The sequence below is a fragment of the Caretta caretta genome, chromosome 7, assembly GCF_965140235.1.
Source record: "Caretta caretta isolate rCarCar2 chromosome 7, rCarCar1.hap1, whole genome shotgun sequence".
NCBI lineage: Eukaryota > Metazoa > Chordata > Testudines > Cheloniidae > Caretta > Caretta caretta.
In genome coordinates, this window is record NC_134212.1 from 95,247,421 (window position 1) to 95,268,659 (window position 21,239).

Sequence of the window (21,239 nt, forward strand, 5' to 3'; positions counted from 1 at the left end):
AAGCAACAATATGAGCTCCCCGCATGACACTGTGGCATGATAGTAGGAAAAAGTGTGGGTCAGAGAGATCCTTGACGGTGACCATAGTATTAAGGGCTGAACCAGTCTTTGTAAGTTTATAGATGAAGCCTGAGATCAAGCAGTACCGGCTAGTTTGTCCACTGCACTACTAGATAATCCAGCTCAGAGATACAGAACAGGTCCCATGCTGCTGGATAGCCCTCCAGTGTCATCAGTACCAAGATATTTTTTGCATTGAAGGGGTTGGTACAGAAGTGGCTGGCTGGCCTCAGTGATCATTAAGGAAAAGAAGAGGTGTGTAGTGGGGAGCATTTCTTCCCAGAAGAAGCTTTATTTTGTCCCATCCTCCACCTCATCCTTCTGCTTGTTCACTGGAGAATGGTTACGGGGACCTCAACCTTCTAGACAAGCATGGCTCCTTCAAGGAATGTGATCCGTGCGCCTTCCTCAGCACCAGAGAAGGGGAATCGGTGCCAACTCTCCACAATATCTGGAAGGACACTCCTAAAGGACAGTAAGAAGGAACTGTGGAGAAGCTGGAGCAGCTTCTTCCTTTATACCATCATGTAGAGGGCACATGTACCACCCTGACGGGTTCTGCTAAGGGAAAAATCTCTGGCTTTGGTGCACTGGGTGTGCACACACCTAAGGTGGAATGAACATATGCGATCACAAAGAAAAATTACCCTTCCCAGAAAACCTGGATTTGCATATTTCCTATCAGCCTCAATTAACATTTGACTGCCTAAGTGTTTTTTAAAGCACTGACCTAAAAGGATGTTGATAGCGAATCCAGTAGTTGGGTTTAAAATGGTGCCTCTATAATTCTGTAAGATATATATTTCAATGGAAAAATATCATGCTGCTAATCTTTTGGTTCATCTTCTTCTGTGCACATATAATGAACATCCATTTCTTATCTTATGCCAGAAAAATCAACCATTCAAGTCACAATATATGTACTGACTTCTGAAAAGCATTGCAATTCTTCAGCATTATTATACAGCACATTGAAAATTAGGACTAGAAACTACCTCTTAATTCAGATTTACTCACCAGTTCATTAGCTTGATCTATTGTAAATACACTGTAGTTTACTCTGTTCCCAATGTCAATGTGTGCATCAGCTAGTGATGAAATGAGTTGTTTACATTCATTCTGCATTCGTGTAAAAGGAACAGCAATTTCATCATAATAAAGGTGCTCAGAAAGGACTCCAAGTAAGCGTGGCTGCACAGAAAGGGCTACAGCTTTACATTCCTAAAACAGAACAAGCCAATCAATTCAGATCTTCAAGTGTTCAAACTGGTTATTTTGTTCAATTAAGATGAAGGAACACAACTCAACTTCGCTAATTAGATGTTCCTGAACAAAACATTTAAAGCTTTTAACACAGCAAGACTTAAAAGCGACAAAAATGAAGATGTGCACACAAACTTCCGTATACCATGAAAACAGTTAATGGTCCCAACATTTTATAAAAATTAAGCATTCATCAGTACTGTATTAATGGAAAAGTTTTTCCAAGTAGGTTTAACACCCAATTTTACATGGATGGAGAATAACTTACTAAACAAGAACAAAATCATAACAAAAGGAAAGATGGTATACATTTATGCAGAATACATTGATATTAAAAGAAAGTCAAGTATCCATCTAGAGTGAATACTTGTAGAACCCTTAACACATTCACTGAACGACAGTGTCACCTTTTAGCCAACTTTAAAATAATTCAGTATCATTCTATGCCATTACTTCACCTGTCAGATTTCATCATCATTTAACAGTATAAAAATACAGTATTAGCTTTTTTGTTGTACTTCTATTTCAGACAACAGAAAAGGTCATTAATTTAGTAAATCATATTTAATTTTTGCTGTAAAAAGCATCCTACCTTTTGCAAGGCAGCCCACTCACAAATTACTAACGCAACACTAATCCTTTGCAAGGCAGATTTCGAATTCAAATGGAAAAGCAGTAGCTGAGCTAGTGATTCAGCTGGTTTTATTTCTTGAGGAACGGTATTTACACTTGGATCACAAATACAGCAGCAAAGTGCTCCTAACAACCTTGACCAAAGAAGAAAAAAAAAAAAAAGTGTTACAGTAACATTAGTCTCACTCCTTGGTTCATACTTTAAAGACAAAGTTAAATGTCTCAGATAAGTTAGATTTTAGCAAAAATTTTACAAATTAATTTTTAGATTATGTATTGTTTTTGTATTTTTTTTTCATATTTTCCACAAACTGACTTTGCTGCCATCACCCGGGCTCGCATAACAACATAATCCCTGGTTGCCAGATCTTCTGTAATGCTGTCTGCACCAGCAATATACTCCTGTATCACTTCTTTGTTCTGGGTTTGACCTTGACGCAGCTTGCCACCTGCTTTTTCCTATGGAATAAATACAGAAGTAGTAAGAAATCTTGTCTGTTTTGCTTTCCAAAGTTTTCTGTATTTCAGGCAAAAAAACAAAACCCTATGAATTCACATTTCCATATTAAATTATAATTGTTCTATGTAGTGATTTGGAAAACATCCACACCAGATTTTATTGTACATTAGTCCAGGATCTCTGAATAACTGACAGTGACTTTTGAAAGTGCTTAAATCATGGATAGATGACTATGAGCTATTGCTGAGGCCCTGCACTGCTAAATGTGTGGCCTGGTTTGAATATTAACTAACTTAGCTAAGCCAGTGTGCTGCTAGACCTCCAGTTTGAATCTGAGGCCAGAACAAGTGAAGAAGAAAAACACCATATGACAGTTTCTCACAAGTAAAGTAACCCTGAGAAAGCGGATTCAATTCTGCAAAACAGAAGTTGGAGAAATGATACACATAGGTGCTACAGATCAGATATGAAAACATGTTGAAATAAGAAGTATCTAGAACCTTATAAAACAGTAGAGGGTTTACAAGGAGCACAGTACATAGTTTGATCCATCCACAGATAGGTAAGGGTACACTACAGCAGCACAGGAGTAGACACTTCCTACATTGATGTTAGCAACATCAACAAAAACACCCCTTCCATCAACTTACAACTCCTGTAACATCAACACTTTGAGAAGTGGTAGCTAGGTCAACTGAAGACTTCTTCCATCAATCTAACCTCATCTACACCAGGGGTTAGGTTGACCTAACTATAGTGCACTGGGTGCAACATTTTTCACAACCCCGAGTGACAAGTTTTAGGTATAGACCAGGTCTAAAGAGTATTTACTATATGGAGAATCAGAGTATCTGCCAGAGAGGCTCTGAGGCATTTTTGAGTGAACTAATGTTTAAATTTTTCACTAGGAGGGTGGTGAAACACTGGAATGCATTACCTAGGGAGGTGGTAGAATCTCCTTCCTTAGAAGTTTTTAAGGTCAGGCTTGACAAAGCCCTGGCTGGGATGATTTAGTTGGGGATTGTTCCTGCTTTGAGCAGGGGGTTGGACTGGATGGCCTCCTGGGGTCCCTTCCAACCCTGATATTCTATGATTCTATGAAATTACTTTTAGTTAAACAACTTCTATTAATTGCACAATAGGCTTTATTACATACATTTGTATTTGGCCTTGACAAAATTATTTATATAAAGAAGAAAAATTGTGCCATAGCTGTAATATTAGCGTCAAAGCTTACCAAAAGAAACTGTCATTTTAAAGTTCTTATACAGGGCCAAGTTGTGCCATTTAGGTACTGGCTTGTGTCAGGGTGATGCAAAACTGTACTGCTGCAAGTGGAACCCCAGTAGTGACTATATTTCCTTGAATGGCCACATACACAAGTAGTGGGACTGCTCTGCAGGCTGCTGTAGAGATTCATAGTTCCACCTCTATGGTGGTAATGCCCACAGAGTCTTGGGGTCAATAGCACTCTCCTTCCTTTCTACACAGGCCAGTCACAGTTTGCTACAGAATCTCAGTAATCACTCAGTTTCCTTGATTTCCCACACAGGTTTTAAAAATCTTTACCTTTGATCTGGCTTTTACTTCTAGCAACATATTTAAATCAATAGGCAAGTGAGAAGGCTGCATCATTAAGCAGAGCCAGGCTCCCATCCACGGACAAGCCGCTGCTACCACGTATTGTACTGATGCTTTGTTTAACAGTTCCAGCCACACCTTGAGGGAGGAAAAAAAAAAATTTGTGTACATTAGAAATACGTATCATGGCATCTATTCAAACATTTGATGAACATGACGTGCAAGATCTAGGAACAGTTTCACAATGATCATAGTAAAATCAATGTATAGCAGTATAACGCCATGCAATTATGTAGACTGAAGGTCATGCATCTGAAAAAGGGTGGTATATAAAAGATAGCATAGTCATAAGCTAAATAAATACCTTGTGAATAAGATCCAGAATATCTTGGCTGCTTTCTAAAATACAAAACTGAAAAATGTGCCTCAACATATCTTGCAGGATCGGAGTTAGCCAGGCTGAAGAACTCTGAAGACAGGGATATGATAAGTGAGAGAAAATTCCAATATACAAAGTAAATTTAAACATACTATTTTAGGTTCTTGCTATTAAAGCGGCACCCACCTCTACCCAGAGCAGAAGTAGGCCACAAATGTTTTCCACATAACTTGTAAGAGTTATCAAGTGACTCAAAGACAATGCAATGCACTTCTGTATTGTGATTGGTAAGTGGTATTATAAGTTTTAGTTCTTACCTGGTCTTGGGTAGATAAGAGCGTAAATAAAGTTTCCAACGCTGCTTTTCGAACAGATGATATAGTATGATGCAAGAATGGCCATACACGTGGGACCAAAACGGTGAGTGATTGCTGAATACTGGAACATTTTGAGGGGTGAGGGGGGTGTAAGAGAAAGGAAATTAAAAAAATCTAAGTTCATTTTATTTAAACCCAGGTATAATATTTAGTTAAAAAGGGATGTTTTTGAAAGGAAAAATAGAAAAGTAACACTGTGTATTCCCCAGGCCATGTTAAGTGCAGGATCAAGTTATAGCTCAACTACAATGGTCAAAATAAATGGTTTGAGTTGTGGTTTTTTTTTTTTTTTGGTGTTTACTCATGAATGGCAAAATTCAGAAGCTTGTCCAAATTAGTAAGGTCCTACGGTAACTATATGCTTAATTGCTATGGCTTCTTCCGCACTCAAAATAGAGTATGTCCCCCTTCCCCACCTCCACCCCAACAAGCACATACATAGAAATAAGCACATTTCATTTTAAAGGTCAGTCAGAATTTCTTCATCTGTCATGCAGTTAAGCATTAAGGATGAAACTTTTCTTTAGCTAACTCCTTCTGCCTGATAATGAAAATAGTTATTACACATCAACTCATCGGAGATACCACGTTCCATGCAATGGAATGAATTACAAAGTTTCTGCCTTAACTCTGATTTTTCCTGCTTGAGATTTTAATATTGGCACGAACATTGTGAGAATATACTGAAAATGTTGCAATTATAATATCTGAGACTAGAGGTAAGGATGGAAAGCTCTGTAAGGTGGCTCTCTCAAAACAGATTGTTTTCATAATTTATATGAGAACCTTCAACCAAGGCATCTCATTGATGATTCCTCAAAGATTTAATGGCATAATTCTATCTAGAGAAAGGAACTCAAGTGATTTATTGTCTTCACCAAAGCCCCAAGGTGAAATATTTCTTCACTTTATTGTTGTGGAAAAGTTAACTGCTGTAGTCCTAGCTATTGGATAAGCACAAGTAAACTTTTAAAAAGGAAACAAAAATCAGTTACTGCAATAAATCTAAATGAATCAAAAGCCTGTACATGCAAAACAAAGAGGCAAATATTTATTAATAAAACCACTGATTAATCCAAACAAATCTTTTACCAATGCTTTGGTCTTTAAAGGCAGCGATTTACAGCTATTAAAGAGTTATTATTGTCCTCCGAATAAACAGCACGTACACATGATTGTGAGATAGTGAGAGACAGAAGCAGAAGACAATGGAGGAATTGGGAGGAAAAAATTATAAGGAAGGGAAAACAAAACAGGTGGAGGAAGATTAGAGATTGAGAAGGCGATTTTATTTTTAGATATTCAATTTACCTCCTAAGATTAAGGATATAGAGTTGAACCCTCCCATAGGCAAATCTTTTTTCCCCCCACAGAAAAGCTTCATTCAAAAACGGAGATTCATAATGGGTCTGCATCCTTTGTCAATGTAAAAGCCACCACTAAATTGCAATATGCACACTATGCTACAGTGAATTCAAACACCTTGATTGAAGCTGTTTGTTAGTGTGGTAAAATCAAAACTCCCAGAGATCATCATATGGGTCTTCCCCAAAAATTCCACTGAGTTACTGCATATCATGAAAAGCAGATTATATACACCCAAGAAGTGGTACAAAGTACATAATTTCCAGATTCACACCCTGGTATAGCCAAGCTCCTACTAAAAAGGAGTCAAAAGGATAGATGTGTCTCCACTTCTAATTCTGGCATTAATGAACTCGCTGTTTAAATAAGTGAGGGTCAGAGGTTGAGTGAAAACATTAGTTTTCTCGGTCTTGATTTACACTTTTTCTTTTCCTGTTTCAAGTAAAAAAACGTGGCCCTCTACTAATTTACCTGCTGATGTGTGGGAGGCAACAAAGGGAATCAGCAGCAGCATAAGCTACTTGAAAACAGAAGACTGAGAATGCCACTTAGTTTCATCTTTAGAACATTCCCAAAAGTCTCTTTATGAAGTTATGTAAACTAGATTATACCTATATAGTCACATATCAATACATACAAAATAGAGAATTAGGTGAACCCAAACCAACACAGAAGTGTCATAATACATGGCAGTAAAGTCACGTCATGCACTAAATTGTTAATAGTTAAAATTTTACTTGTACAATAAACTGGTTTATTGTGGCTTTTAAAATATCAAAACTACAGTTTTTACCCTTCACGCCCCACCCCAGCCCCCAAAATAGCTAAAACGATTTACTCTAATGGTAATTCAAGGTTCTACATCACAGTGAAATTTCAAAACGTAGGGTCGCTGGAAAGAAAGGAGTTGCAGAATAGCTTGGAAGCCTTAAGTAAAAGATGGATTTGTATTTAATTGTTTTAAAGGGCAGGGGAAGAGACACAAGGACAAGAGCCGTATAATACACAACAAAAAACCAACTCAGACCATCAGCTGGAGAGAAGGGAAAAATCCCAAAGGCTTAGTATTACTTTAAAAAGTCATTATGATGCAACTTGAACCCTTGGATTTAATTCACAGTAGCTTCTCATAGAATCTCTCTACTTTGATTTCCTAAAGAACTTAATTATTTGTTTCTACACTGCAAATAATAAACTATAGGGCTCAATGTGAGACTATTGTAAGTAAAAGCAGCAGTGGTCAGAGCACATCAGCTGTCGAGCCATTATCAAGCGTTCTGTAGCCATCATAACAAAGGAAAATTAAGAAGAGAGCTGAACAAGGATACTAAATTGTCACAGGAAACTCCTTTATGCATATAGGATGGCATGGAAGAACACATGAAGGTGCTTATGAGAAAAATCTGAACAAGTAAAGAAGATTGGCATTTTTGGTGTAAGAGGTGGGCCTCACTAGTGCATAAGTAGTGATTGCTAGGGCAGGACTAGACCAAAAAGAAACATAAAGGTGAACCCGAGTAGTGTATTTGATGCAGTAAAAATGGGCAAGCTAGGAGGGGGGTGCTAAGGGTGGATGGTGACATGGCCAGAGCTACAAGTCCAGATAAATACATTCAAAACACTGCTGCGAAGATTAAAAGGGTGGAAGATAAACATTTGGGAAGAACAGAGAGGCAGCGACAAGCCGCGATGTAGTGTATGCCCCACACTGGCACATAAGGGGTTAACAGAGCCATAGGGAGGCTGCACAGAAGGCCACCAATCACAGAAGGGCTTATAGGAGCAGCCAATCAGGCCCATATAAGAAGAGCTGCAGTACCCAGCAGCTTTAGTCACTCCCTGGAGCTTGAAGGGGGAGAAGGACTGGCTGCCTTGAAGGCGGAGGGCAGCACACACCCTGGACATAGTAGTGCTACAGGAAGAGACTCAGGGAGCTAAAGGCAGCTCCTGGCAGGCTGCAGGGATTTGCAGGCTAAGGCCCTGAGGCAAGGGCAAACAGGGTGCTGGGGCCACGGGGAAGTGGCCCAGGGAGCTCTACAGAGGAGTTGGAGGGGAAGCAGCAAGTGGTGGCCACCCACAGGGTCCCTGGGCTGGGACCCAGAGTAGTGGGCAGGCCCAGGTCCCCCTGGTCCCCACTTGCCACTAAGAAAGTGGCTGGACTGAGGAACTGTGATACTGTCCCCCAGAAGGGGGAACACCAAGTGTGGCACAGCCAGAGGGCTGCGTCATGAAGAGGACACCGCAGTCCTGGGAATGACGTGGGTCCCTGGAGCAGAAGTGACAGTGGCGAATCACCACCAGAAGAGAGTACACTGGTGTACAGCTCTAGTCCCCAGGACAGCCAGCAGGAGGCACCGCAGTGATGGACCGAACCCCATCACACAAGCCCAGACACTAGATGAGAGTCACATTGTGTGAATGGACCATAAAGGCTGGCTCTGAAAGCCTTGTCTACATGAAGGACATCAATCAGCATAGCTATTCCAGAATAACTTCCATGTGCTGACATTATACTGGAATAATGTCACATATTTCAGACTAGTGTCCAGAGAGCAATTCCAAAAATAACTAAATTATACCTGAAGAACTCCTGCAGAATGGCTGAGCTGTAGCTCACAAAAGCTCATGCTCAAATAAATTGGTTAGTCTCTAAGGTGCCACAAGTACTCCTTTTCTTTTTGCGAATACAGACTAACACGGCTGTTACTCTGAAATTCCAGAATAGCCATGCTACTCAATTCCTCACTGTAGGCAAACAGTTAGAAGCAATATTTAGACACGGTCTGAATGCAGCAGTCTAGAAATGGCCCAAAGACAACACCCAGATTGAGTGACACGGAGAATGGTGGTGTTGTTCACAGTGACCAAGAAAGCGATGAGAGGGAAGGTTTTGGGGACAAAAATTAAGAGCCTGATATCTCTTTCAATTTCATCTTTTTTTTCAGCTGACAGCATTTTAAAGCAGTATTTTTACCTCTTCCCCCCTCCACCCCATGCTCCCCCAGCTGTTAAAAAGGGCTATGACAGTATAACTAAATAAATTTGAGGTTGTGGTTTTTTTGGTCTTCACTATTAAATAATGGACTAGAGTTTTAAAAAAAATGAATCTCCCTGATGTATGAGTAGGGATGACAAAAATATAGTGAGATGGTCTCAACCTTTACAAAGGGATACACTGGTAACATTTAATCAGGTAGACAAGACAATTCGAGGAGACAGATAAAAGAAAAAAAAATAAATGGAGAAAAAAGAGGACAAGCGTAAATTAAAAGTCTGCTTAAGTTTTAAGTGCAAGTTTTAGAATACAGAGTCAGGGTTTTTTTTGTTTTTTTTGGGGGGGGGGAAATTTGGTTTACTGAGTAGAAGCCAACATGGATTTGTCCAGTTTCTTCTATTTACTTGGTTCCTTGCATCAGTGATACAGCCAGTGGTTCTGTGAATAAGATAGATTTATTCCTTTGCATTTTGCTAGGGGTCTGACCCCGAAGCCCTTGGGTGTGTGTTGCATAGGTGTAACTCTCCCATTATAGTCAACAGGGTTTGTTTATATGAAGTCTGCAGAATGGGGCAGTTTAGTGCAGGATAACAGCTCCCACTTAGCACAACAGAAATAATTAAGGGTCATGCATAAGTAGTGGCTATTGCTTTTTAACCTTTAATTTCTTAACAAAGAGTGGTGCTAAATCTAGTGACAAAGTGTGTTAAATTTTGGTTCTAGATTATTAGTGTGTCCTAAAACAGAAAGTGCACTGCCCTTTAACAGCCTTCGACCAACTTACAAAATTTGTCCTCAAAATTTATACCAGCATCCATTTACTGCAGAAAGATACCTTCCCAATATTATTATGCATTATCTCCTCCATATACAGTGTAATTTGCTATAAATTTAGATTATTCCAATATGAACTGCTTCAGTAACAAATGCTTAGATCTGTCTCCTAAGTAGTAGCTGGAAAGAGGTACCTGCATTTTTGGACCTGAGGATAAGTTAGAAGGGAGGAAAGAAGGATCATGATGCTGTTTGTAGAAGCCGTCAGATCATCCAATTCCAGAAGAGCATCCCACAGTGTATTAAGAATAAAGGGCACCTAGAGGAATAAGCACAAGGGGAGAAGTTATCTTACAAAGAGAGAGAAAAGTCAGTCTTCTATATAACAAAATAATTAAAAATTTGTGTACTGCACTATAAACATTGCTTTCTTGTTCAGCTCCAAGATGAACTTTTTGAAGTCAAAATGTAGAAAATAAGCCATTCACCTTTTGTGACTGAAGATGAACAAGGCTTTCCACTACCGGTACTAAAGATGCTGCAGCAACAGCTCGGACATCGTCATCCAGGTCTTGGAGACCTTCAATTATTGCAGGCAAGACTTTAGGCAATAAAGTATTAATCGTATCCTAAAAAACAAGTTTAATTCATAAATTGAATGAGGAAACGTTTGTTTAACTGAATATCTTTTCCACAATCTCAGAGTCCTCTTCTTTCTCTTTTAAAAAAGAGAACAAGCAAAAAAACCCAGACAACCACCTCCCCCCTGCAGTTTGGTCAGAAACAGAAATAGCAACCATTCTGAATAGTTAAAAAGTTACCATTCATGAAAGAAAGCTAATCTATCTTATAAATTGACTGAATTTGTCCTACAAATATGCCTCAGCCAGAACCTTCAGTACACTTTCGTTATTCCACTGTTAGAACCTCTAAACGGCAGTCTTCAGTTGTACCAAGCCATGGTGTTTTACCACGGGGGGGGGGGGGGGGGAGAGAGGAGGAGGAAGTCACCACAGGATATGGTTTCATTTAATATGCCATACATTTTAAACATGTGCTTCTTGAAAACAAATGACAGCATCAAATTCATGTATCACCCTCTAGTCTCTTCACTTCTGTTTCTGGAGTTTTACAATAAGTCTCTGTGAAAGGAAATTTTTTGTAGCGTTAGCTACTTTGAATAGGAAAAACACAACAAACAGGTGATTGATTACCTGACGAATTGCCAACGCATACTTTATTCCTAGCAGACCGCCATGTCTCACTTCCCATTGGTCTTGTGTGAGCAACTTCAGGAGAATATCCACAGTTTTATGAACTCCAGTCTCATTCATATGTTTCAATACTACTCCCAAAGTCTGAGCACAAGTCTCACGTACTGGTGCTACAACCTAGGACATAGTGAATGATGGACATAAATCAAAGCATTTCTACATGAAGTCTGACATGGAAATAGATTAGCAAGCCTAAGAAGTGACACTTACTTCATCTGAAACAAAGTCTCCGAATCTGTCTAATGCAAACACACAAAGGAGTCTAATAACTAAGTCTTCCAGCCATTCCTGATGCTGCTGAGCCATCTGTTAAAGGAAATTAAATACCATTTGCTAAATTAGTTCATAGAAAGATTCTCAAGATTCCTTTTCTTCACCATACTGAGAAGATTGTATCACAGTAGTTAAACTTGTGACTAATTGTGTATCTGCATTACAAGCAGATTTCCCGCCCCAATCACCTAATTCTCCAGTAGTGAAATTAATCCACTGCATGGAGGGGCAGCACAAGGTCACAAGCACCACTTAAGCCTTGCACAACTTCTGTGCAGCGGGACTACAAGTGGAGCCACTGTGCAAATGTGCGTGTGCTGAGGAAAGGGTCTCCACATGGACCCCAAATGGGTCACGAAGGCCTGCCACAGCATACATGATGAATCGCTATGGTTCCAATATCTACAACTGGGCATAGGGCAGTCTTGGACTCTCAACCTGGGTTTGGACAGAGGCTGGCTTCACTTCATCAGTACCTCCGTGCTCTACTCATAGGACACTTGAACATCCAGGCTTTTATGGGACTGAACCATATAAGAAGGGTTAAGTGGTCAAATCAAAAATTACTTTTCGGGGGTGGAAGAAGAACCCAACAGAATTTAGGAAATTTTCCCTTATCCAAATAAGAGGCGAACTACTTGGAAATTTCTGCCTCACTTTTAGAACAACTGGAAACATCAGCAAAGATGCACTGATTTTAAACTGAACAAATACTACTTGGGCAATACAAGCACACTGCAGATATTAAACAATCTTTTCCTCCTCTGCATTGGTCAAGGTGGGCAAATTGTGACACTATGCAGATGTTAAAAAAGAAAAGCTGTAACAGTTTTATGCACTCATCTAGTTACTAGGTCCAGTTTTGTTACTATATACCCATCTCTAATGTGTATTAATACTTCTAAATATTATTAAAATTTTAGAAAATCTTCTTAAGACTCACAAACACTAAATAATGCCCATTCCCTACTATACAAGTCAGTTACTGAACCTTGTAATAGTTGTTTGAACACATTTACAAACAGAAGTCTAAAATAAACCAAGTATTGTTTTATTCTAGGAAAAGAGATAGAATGAAAGCAACCAATTTCTGCTAAGCCCTGCTCTAGTTAAGGTATCCTCCCATCTCTATTTAGACTAAGCAGTAAGTTAAGTTCACTAGGATCTAGAGACTGAACACTATACAAATGCTAAAAGACATTACCAAAGTCACCTTCACCTCAAAAGCCCCCTTGAATTATTAGCTCTCCACCACTTCCCCCAAAAGTTATTTTAATATTCATGAAATTTATGTAGTTTTATTTCTATACTTGTTATTTACTTTATTCTTCCCAGTTCTGCCAATGAATTGCAATCTCCATAGGACAAGTGCATTTTCAAACAATAAAAGAACTAAAGGCTATACAATTTAAAATACCTTCAATGGCTAAATATTTAGGTTCATGTTCTCCCATCCTTATTCACAGAGTATTCTGCAAAAAGTTCCAGTGGGGCAAATACATCCTTGCATGGATGCAAAAAGGAGAGATGGCAGCTTGTACCTCTCTGCCCACCTCACTCCTTCATCCCCGGGTAATGGGCTCCCAGTGCTGGGTAGGGCAGCCCAACTTCCATATCTATGGCAATGGCCTTTCTGGGCCACTGCAAAGGTGCAGAATTGCTGGGCTGTAAAAGTATGTCTCTCACATGCGCCCTCACCCCAAGGGAAAAAAACAAGAACTAAAAACCCTGAACATCCTCTACACCATGGGCTCTTACAGACCTGACTACTTTCCACTTGCTCTGCAATTGGGATGAGGCATTTATGCCTTCCTTAAAGTCCCTTTTGCAACAGCCAACTCAAGAGGATTGTACAACAACTATGTGAAGAAGTACAACAACTATGTGAAGAAGGGTGGCAGAAGTTAGCAGGTATTTCCAAAAAACTTACTATGGGCTACTATATCAATAGCACACTCAAGTGCTCTTTTTAAATAAATGGGGACTGTCTTCTAAATACGTCTTCCTGGTTTAGTAGTCCAAAGCAAGCCAATGGCATCAGCTTTCCTATTAGAAAGCATTATACAACTTGCTTTATAATCTAAAAGCCATTTTAGCTAAATTAGGTTTATTAAATTAGCCAAACTATTTTATGCTGCAGAATTTGCCTTGTCATAACTTTGGAACATATTGATTCCGATACTTGCTAATGGCAAAGCTGATTCTTGAAATCCAAGTTTGCACTCAATTGTCAATGCAGAGGCTCTTTGTTCAAGTTTTTTTTTTTTTTTTTTTAAAAGGTGATTTACATTCTGTCATTAGATTTCACCTTTTACAGCCACTCCCACACTCCTAAATTGCCTCTATCATCTGTGTATCCCAATTTTAGTATTTGCAGAGAAGAGTTCTACAGGTTGCAAAAGAAGCCACACTTAAATATTGCTTGGTCTCTCTTTCAATAAGCTGATCATCAATCACAGACTTCTAATTTTACCTCTTCTACAGTACTGTCTCCCATTTTGCCACCACTTTTCCCGTGTGCTTTAAGTATTTCCCTCAGCGCAGTGCCTGCACCATGCCGAACCTAAAACGTGCAAGAGGGGGGAATAAAAACAGACCTATTACTTTTACTATCTACAAATGCTCAGTATCAATTGAAGAAGTCGGAAAATGTTCAAACAATATAAACTGCTTTTCCTTCCAGTAACAAGTTCTGAATGCTTCAGATCTGGTGACATTTTATAACATTTACACATACGTAGGAAGTTTCTGGTCAAAGGTGATGGAAATCAGTAATAAGATTTCCCTGATCTTCCCAAGAAGTCTTCAGCGTTTCTCTAAAGGCTGATTATGGAGAAGGATGTCATTTTTATTAGGTTTTATTTTTTTGTGTTATGAGTGCCAGATAGTTCTCAGTAGAGGTTCCTTCAGAGACATATAGAGTTATTATACCAAAACTCCTTTACCGATGCTGGATGAAGTTTTAAGAGAGTGACTGCACAAAATCTTCCTAACCATATCAAGGGATTGCAATATTTCTTAGTAGATTAAGAGCAGCAAGCATGTGGGTTACTTATATGTAATTATGTTTATCCTAAGATATCATTATATAGGACTCGGGCTCTTAGATGACTGCATAATAGTCAAGACAGATCTTCCCTCCACCTCCACAAACATTCCAATCTTAATTATCACTGCCTTAGCATCCACTAGACCTCTCTCAGTCAGTTCCTAAATGCACATGCAGCAATAGCTCCTTTACAAATACCAACTACAAAAAACACAAAAAAGTGAATTTTCTACACGACAACCATGAGGGCAGACAATCTAAACTTTGAAAAACACCACACCATCCAGCAACCAAACTTCATGGGGTGGTAGATGGGTGAAATAGTGTGTGTGGATATCAAAGAAACAGAATTTTAGGCAAACAATTTTTCCTTCTAAAGTGCAGGAATACCTCTTTGAGTGTAAACATTTGAGGGACATTTCTCAGAGCCAGAAGGAGACATTCTGAAAGTTTTTACTGTTAAACAATGAGGCAGAATACAGAGCCACACAAGTCATCCCTTAGAATAGCAAATTATAGGTGAGAGTTAGGGGCTACCACCAATCTGAAATACAGGCATTAGACATCAAAATCCAGAACCAAAGAATCTTTCATTAACACTAAAACCAAGTATTAGCACCAGTACAGTAGGCTATGTGAGCTCTAAGCATGACCAGTGGTGGAGACAGAGCCATGGATCTAAAAACAACAATATTAATAATAAATAAAATAATAAAAAAAAGTCCTGCTCCCCAGGGAATCAATTCACTGGTGGTGGCTTGAAACAATCAGTCTTCTAGGTTCTGATGGTCTTCATGATTCTATTAACCAAAGCAAGAACCAATGGAGACCCAAATCCCTCAAAAATGCTCTGAGAACTCAGTATGTGACCATATAAACGATTCACTGTGACTCCATTTGTACATGCATATCAGCTTCCATAGCAGAGTACAAAGTTAAGGAGTTATATCAAACAGCTGTATTAAGGAGCAGAGGTATTAAGATTTACCTTTCAGGTAAATCAGAATAAAATATTTCCTCAGTGGTCTGGGAAGCCATTCAGCCCTAAATTATCTGAGGTTACATGAAAGGCAGGGTGAAGAAGTCCTAAGCCTTCCATTTCAATCCTAATGTAGAGATGCTGAATGCACCAAAGTGTATATTTCTATATAGAGCGAAAAGACAAGGTATTGAGGCAGAGACTACACTAACCATTTTTAAATCTATAGTTTCATTACTGAAAATATTTTGAAAGTTATAACCAAGTAATTATTAGGATGTTTTTGTCCCATATACAAATTAGTCTCTCCGTGAGAATGAATAAATATATATATATATATATATGACATGACAATCTGGAGTCAACCTCTGGAAAGATCTGCCCACCTTCAAAAAGATATGGAAGTATCGGTGTAGATTTTTCCTCCCCAGCTATATGTCCAAGGAGAAAACACCTGAATAGATTTCAGACAGTCAATTCAGAAAGCGTGTGGGGGGAAGGAGGAGGGGGAGAGAAGAAGAGAAGAGAGAGACTATTGCCTTCCCTTAGGTCTCCTCTGTTCTTTCAGCAATAAGATAAAACACAGGATCACTTCCACCAGCAAACTAGAAGCTACCACAAAACAAAAATGAAGTCCAGTTTTTGCCGACTAGAAAGGGGAACGAAAAAATGTATCTTTATATGTACATTTTATAATATTCTACATAGGTGTGATACAAAAACCTAGATTAGATTGCTTATAGGAGTCAGACTGAAAGGTGCATTAGCAGAAAGCTTTAGTTCACCTTTAATATGCCTGGAGGATGTATGAATGGAGATGGCTTTGTAATTTACTAAGTGAAACACCCTGTTTTGAGTTGCTCACTAAAGTAGATGCAGGCTTGTTTCCTCTAGTGCAGTCTACCTCAATGGCTATCTTGAGCCGAGGGGACAGACACTGAGGTGGTGGCTTTTTTATTTATTTATTTTATTTTTTTATTACTCTATAGAACAATGAGAATGTTTGACTTGTAGGAAGTGCAGTCATAGGTAAGTGCATTGTACCACTTTAATCAATATTTTCTCACTAAAATAAAACATAACAAGGTATAGTGATTTTGACTCCAAAAAGGGAGATGCACTCTACTTGAGAGCTCATTAAATAAGAGATTTGTAAGAGGCGGTGGGGGAGGAGAAGAATGCAAGGATTTTCTGCAACTGCATGTTATCCCAAAGGTTAAGTGTCTTGTATGTGGTCAAAACATTATCTTGCTCTATTTGTCATGCCATTCCACACATTTTGCAGTCTTAGACTCCACACCACCATATAAAACGTATGCAGCATCACACCAATTATTTGCCCTCATGACTATAGGCATGGTTATATAGTAGTGCTGATAAACTCATGTAGCTCTTCCTTTACAAGTCTTGATGTTTAAGGTTTAACAGAATGGTCTTAAAACATACTCTCTGAACTAAGTTATGAAGTCTGTCTGTTACAGAGTGACAATCATATTAGTTTTGTTTAAAGTTGTTTGGGGTTTTTTTTGGACCCACTAACAAACAAAGGCTTTTAAAAATTAAATATTGCTGGCAATTTGTTCTCAGTGTGGATGCAGATCCTATGGATTCCAGTGAAGAAAGCCACCACATACTGTTTAATTAGTGTGACATCAATAAATTATGGAAATTCAAAGACATGCAATCCAGATGCTTTTCAAGAGCAGTTGCTCTTGAGTAAAACCTTATAGGGGATAGATCTGAAAGTCAGATCACATTCAGAATTTGCTTTTTAAAATTGTGTATTACAAAAGATAGTCACTGAACTGTTTAGGTGACTACATACAGAACTTCATTCTTATGAATTAAGACATTACCGAATGCCTCTCCAGAAAGTTGCCCTGGAGTCTGCATTTAGTTATTCTGAGTAAAAACAGATGTTATTTAAAGAAACAAAGCTTACCTAAAAAATATTTAGGCCATCCCACATCAGGGAAAACTAGTACAGACATCTACACCTGTGCCAAGTCCCATTCACTTCAGTGGAACTCAAGGATCCACTATCAGACCTCTGGGCATCTGTGTTGAGTCCTAGTGGAGTAAATGGAACGCAGCACAAGTGCAGAGAACTGCACTTGTAGTCCCTGATGTAGGATCATAGCATAAGCATGAAATGTAAATACAAGTCCCAATTTCTAATGGCATCAATTTCTTATTTGTACAAATTAGATATAAGGTGGCTATGCATAATTCTTACCTCCCAGGATGGGTTAAAAAGATCATTGCATACTTCTTCACAAAAGCTTTCTAAAGGCCATTCATTTGCCTAAAAACAAACAAAAATACCCAATCAACAAGAGAGACTATCTGAAGTTAATGATTAGGGAAATTTAGAGTTCCATGTCAAACAGACATACAAACACAAGATGCATCACCACTAGTTTATCCAATAAATAAAAAAAATTACTTTGACTTTAGTGTTTTCTCCCACTATGGCTTGTCTACACAGCAAGTTAGTTGCACAGCAAGCCAGGGTACACGAGGTCTGTTTTCCCATATGCTATTTCTCACATCCAAATACAGCTACTCTACAATTTTCCAAGCTTCAGTCTCTTTCCATAATTGTGGATTTCTTCAAAAAGTCTTGGTGATACTGTTTAATTCTGCAGTTATAAACTAGAAATTTTAGTCTAAATTAGGTCTGATTAAAAAGGTTCCCTTAATCTTTGTCTCTTATCAGCATTTTCAGAACAAACTATTTATGGGTCACAATGATCTTTTATTACCTTTTACCTGCTCTAGCCTAGCTTTACAATTTAACACCCTAAAGGCACCTAAATTTAAGACTACAACCACCAGCAGTGTTAATCTGCCTACTGAATAAGAAGTCAGATGGTTCTCAAGTGAAGTTCACGGAAGTCACAGACTACCACTAGTCAATTAACAGTGATCTCTCAACCTCACATGCAGTGTCAGAAAAAAACACTCTGCTCTCGTAGCTGTAGATGAGTTGTAAGTGAAATTCCCTCCTCTTCTGGTTTTGGTAAATTCACGGTAAAATGAACAGAAGAATTTGGGAGCACAAAGTAGTTTAAAAATAAACAACATTGACCCACATCACCAAGTTATCAATCCCTTAATAAAAGGGGACATATTGTACCTCTTCTGGTGCATTGTCTACCAAAACTTTTGAGTCAGTGGCAGGCTGGTTGATGACAACATTTGCTATTTTTCTGCGCTTTTCTTCTGGTTCCCCATCAGTGCTATCATTGCTAAAAAAGGAAGTTAAAATATGTCATGTTTGTGAATAGAAACATTATGCATTGTAACAGGAGTAATCACTTCCCTTGAGAGTGTCTTGAAAACATTCCTATCAAATTTTTATTTATGTTCATTCTTTACATGACTTCAGTAGCAAAAGGAAGTCTCTCTTCTTAACTAAGCAATATAAGCTGTTAGCTACCAAGTTACATTTAGCTGCTAAATATGTTGGAATGTATTCCTTGTATATAACAGTTACCATGAGCTTTATTATTCAGTGATCTACCTAGTGAGAGATAGGAGACAAGAATACTCAGTGCCACCCCACTTTCCAACCTCTCCCAGCTATTTGAAGAGGGAAATGCAAGATGAAGAATTTTCAAACAATGTCTAGAAGAAACTCATTTTATTATTTTTTTTTTAAATTAACGTAACAGTAGTGGACAATTCCATTGGTACAAATCACTGAGAGGAAAACATACTATAAGTATGTTGGAGAAATAAACACAGATTGAGAAAATTTACCCTCTACTGATCTTCATAAATCCATGATTTTAATTCAGTACCATCAAGTCCTTAATAACCACCATGAATGTCAGATGCAATATATTACATTATATACAGAAAGGTTCCCAGATAAAGGTTAACTAGAGACCTGGATTCATTGTGGTTATTAAAGTAAAGCACAAAACAACAAAATTCTTATAACTAATGTTTTACTGTTAGGGCTATTGGCAGTGACCACTTGAAAGACAGTTATGTTTCACTGGAGAGATTCATCACAATTCTAGGATGGTTAGAAAGGTACCTGACGTCTAGCCTGTTTTTCTATATGGCAACTGAATTTATGATTAAGGTTGCTGTTTATCCTATCCTATCCCTGTTGCTACTGTATTCTGACAGAAACTGCCTTTTGAGGACAACAGTACATCTATATTATGCAGCAATAAAGAATGGTGTATGAATAGTTTATATATTTACTGGAATTATTGAAAGGTGGAACCAAGATTCATTGAAGAGTTCTCAGACCCAAGCCAGAATGGGAATTTCTGAGCTGGCCCGATAACCTACTATGTTACCAGAAAACAAACAAGAAAGCAATTGCTACAGTACCTTTTCTCATTAGTCTCTACTGCATCCCTGGATCTTTGCTTTGCAAATAGCTTAGCCATCCTTTTAGCTTTATTCTTTTGTCTACTGCTCATACCAGCTCGAAATTCTGAATCAATCAACTCAGCAGCCTGAAGAGTCTAAAAAAATAAGAATCCATTCAATGTCAATCCTGCCTGTATCTAAAGTTCACCCCTCCCCCACCCCAAGGGCAAACAAAAACAAAAAACACCCTCTTGTTCTCACTTCCTCATAGCACCCATGTTACTTGAAACCCAGAGCAGTAGTTTGGCACTGTACTAAATGTGATTAATGTGCAATGTATGAAATTTAAGTGTTCGAAAGACAGAGCAAAATTATAAGTCCAACTTAGTATTTAAAATGTAATGATTTACAATGGCAGAAGCACAAATGAAGCAAACCCACTGTATTATTCCTTGCAGTCAAACAGCCCGAGGTTTTACCTACAGGTTGTTTGTTTACAAGTGAAGCTGAAGTAGGAGTATAGTCCAAATCCTCATCATTGAACAGGTCTTCAGTGTTCATTCCAATTGCAGCTCCCATATCAAGTCCAAGTTTCTTTTGTAACAGTTTCCTTTGTCGTGCTATCCTCTCTTTAGGATCAACTTCACCTAAAAAAGGTCAGCTTTTATACTTCATTTCAAAACACAAATGTCCAACAGATTTACTGCTGAAGACTTGATAAAAATTACAGTAAAACTAAAATATTCTAATTTATGAGAACAAAACAGAGATCAACTGTACTTTTTTACTTATATATACACACACACAAAAATGCCACAGAAACTTTAAAGCTTTGTAAAATTTCTTTTAACCCAAAATATACTGACCCTTATAAAGATCTGTTTTTGTAACCATATAGCTACCTAATTAAAGTGGCATTAGCTTTCACTAGAAAAGTTCTGGAATACTTTTAAACAGCTTCCATGAGACTCACTGAACTGCATTATATGCATGGGATTTTAAAATAACATTTTTCTGAATTTTGTGGAAAAGCACTTTGGAGGAAGGGAACAAGCAGTTACCATATTGCACAGAGGACTCTGTCAATAACTGGAGCCTTGCTAAATAAAAAAAATTAAATATTGTTATTTTGCACATGCACCTATTTTTATGGAAAGAGTTTTCCCCAAAGAGAAACAAAAAGGCCTGGCAAAAATGCAGAGAATGAGACATTTCTAATATCCCTGAGTTAAGATGACTCAGAGACCCATACATAGTATGTGAACATCTTTACTTCCCTGTTGGAAGCCCGAAAGCCAAGTTTCTCTGGATAGTTTAAAAATACCTAACAAAAACAAAAAAACCCCAACCACTGTATCCAAGCCTCTTCTATACTAGTTCCCCCCAAACTAATGTCTTCTGATAGAGAGCTGGATTGTGTAGGAGGGGAAAATGGTTTTATG

At 38.3% G+C, this 21,239-nt stretch overlaps 1 protein-coding gene across 4 annotated transcripts in view; it reads right to left on the bottom strand.

Moving 5' to 3' along the window:
• The window catches only part of BTAF1 (B-TFIID TATA-box binding protein associated factor 1), a 97,008-nt gene that overhangs the window by 55,735 nt on the left and 20,034 nt on the right, over positions 1–21,239 (bottom strand). For 2 of the 4 annotated variants that reach the window (XM_048858565.2, XM_048858564.2), the window contains exons 5-19: positions 20,281–20,444; positions 19,816–19,952; positions 18,602–18,713; positions 17,699–17,767; positions 13,908–13,997; positions 11,372–11,467; positions 11,102–11,278; positions 10,376–10,516; positions 10,082–10,206; positions 4,694–4,814; positions 4,362–4,466; positions 3,986–4,135; positions 2,273–2,415; positions 1,916–2,090; positions 1,078–1,281 (exon numbers count right to left, since the gene is read on the bottom strand). In XM_048858565.2, the coding sequence (XP_048714522.1) occupies positions 1,078–1,281; positions 1,916–2,090; positions 2,273–2,415; positions 3,986–4,135; positions 4,362–4,466; positions 4,694–4,814; positions 10,082–10,206; positions 10,376–10,516; positions 11,102–11,278; positions 11,372–11,467; positions 13,908–13,997; positions 17,699–17,767; positions 18,602–18,713; positions 19,816–19,952; positions 20,281–20,444 (2,009 nt within the window). Of the gene's footprint in view, positions 1–1,077; positions 1,282–1,915; positions 2,091–2,272; positions 2,416–3,985; positions 4,136–4,361; positions 4,467–4,693; positions 4,815–10,081; positions 10,207–10,375; positions 10,517–11,101; positions 11,279–11,371; positions 11,468–13,907; positions 13,998–17,698; positions 17,768–18,601; positions 18,714–19,815; positions 19,953–20,238; positions 20,445–21,239 lie in introns of all 4 variants that reach the window. The other 2 variants (XM_048858563.2, XM_048858562.2) reach the window with 1 other exon arrangement.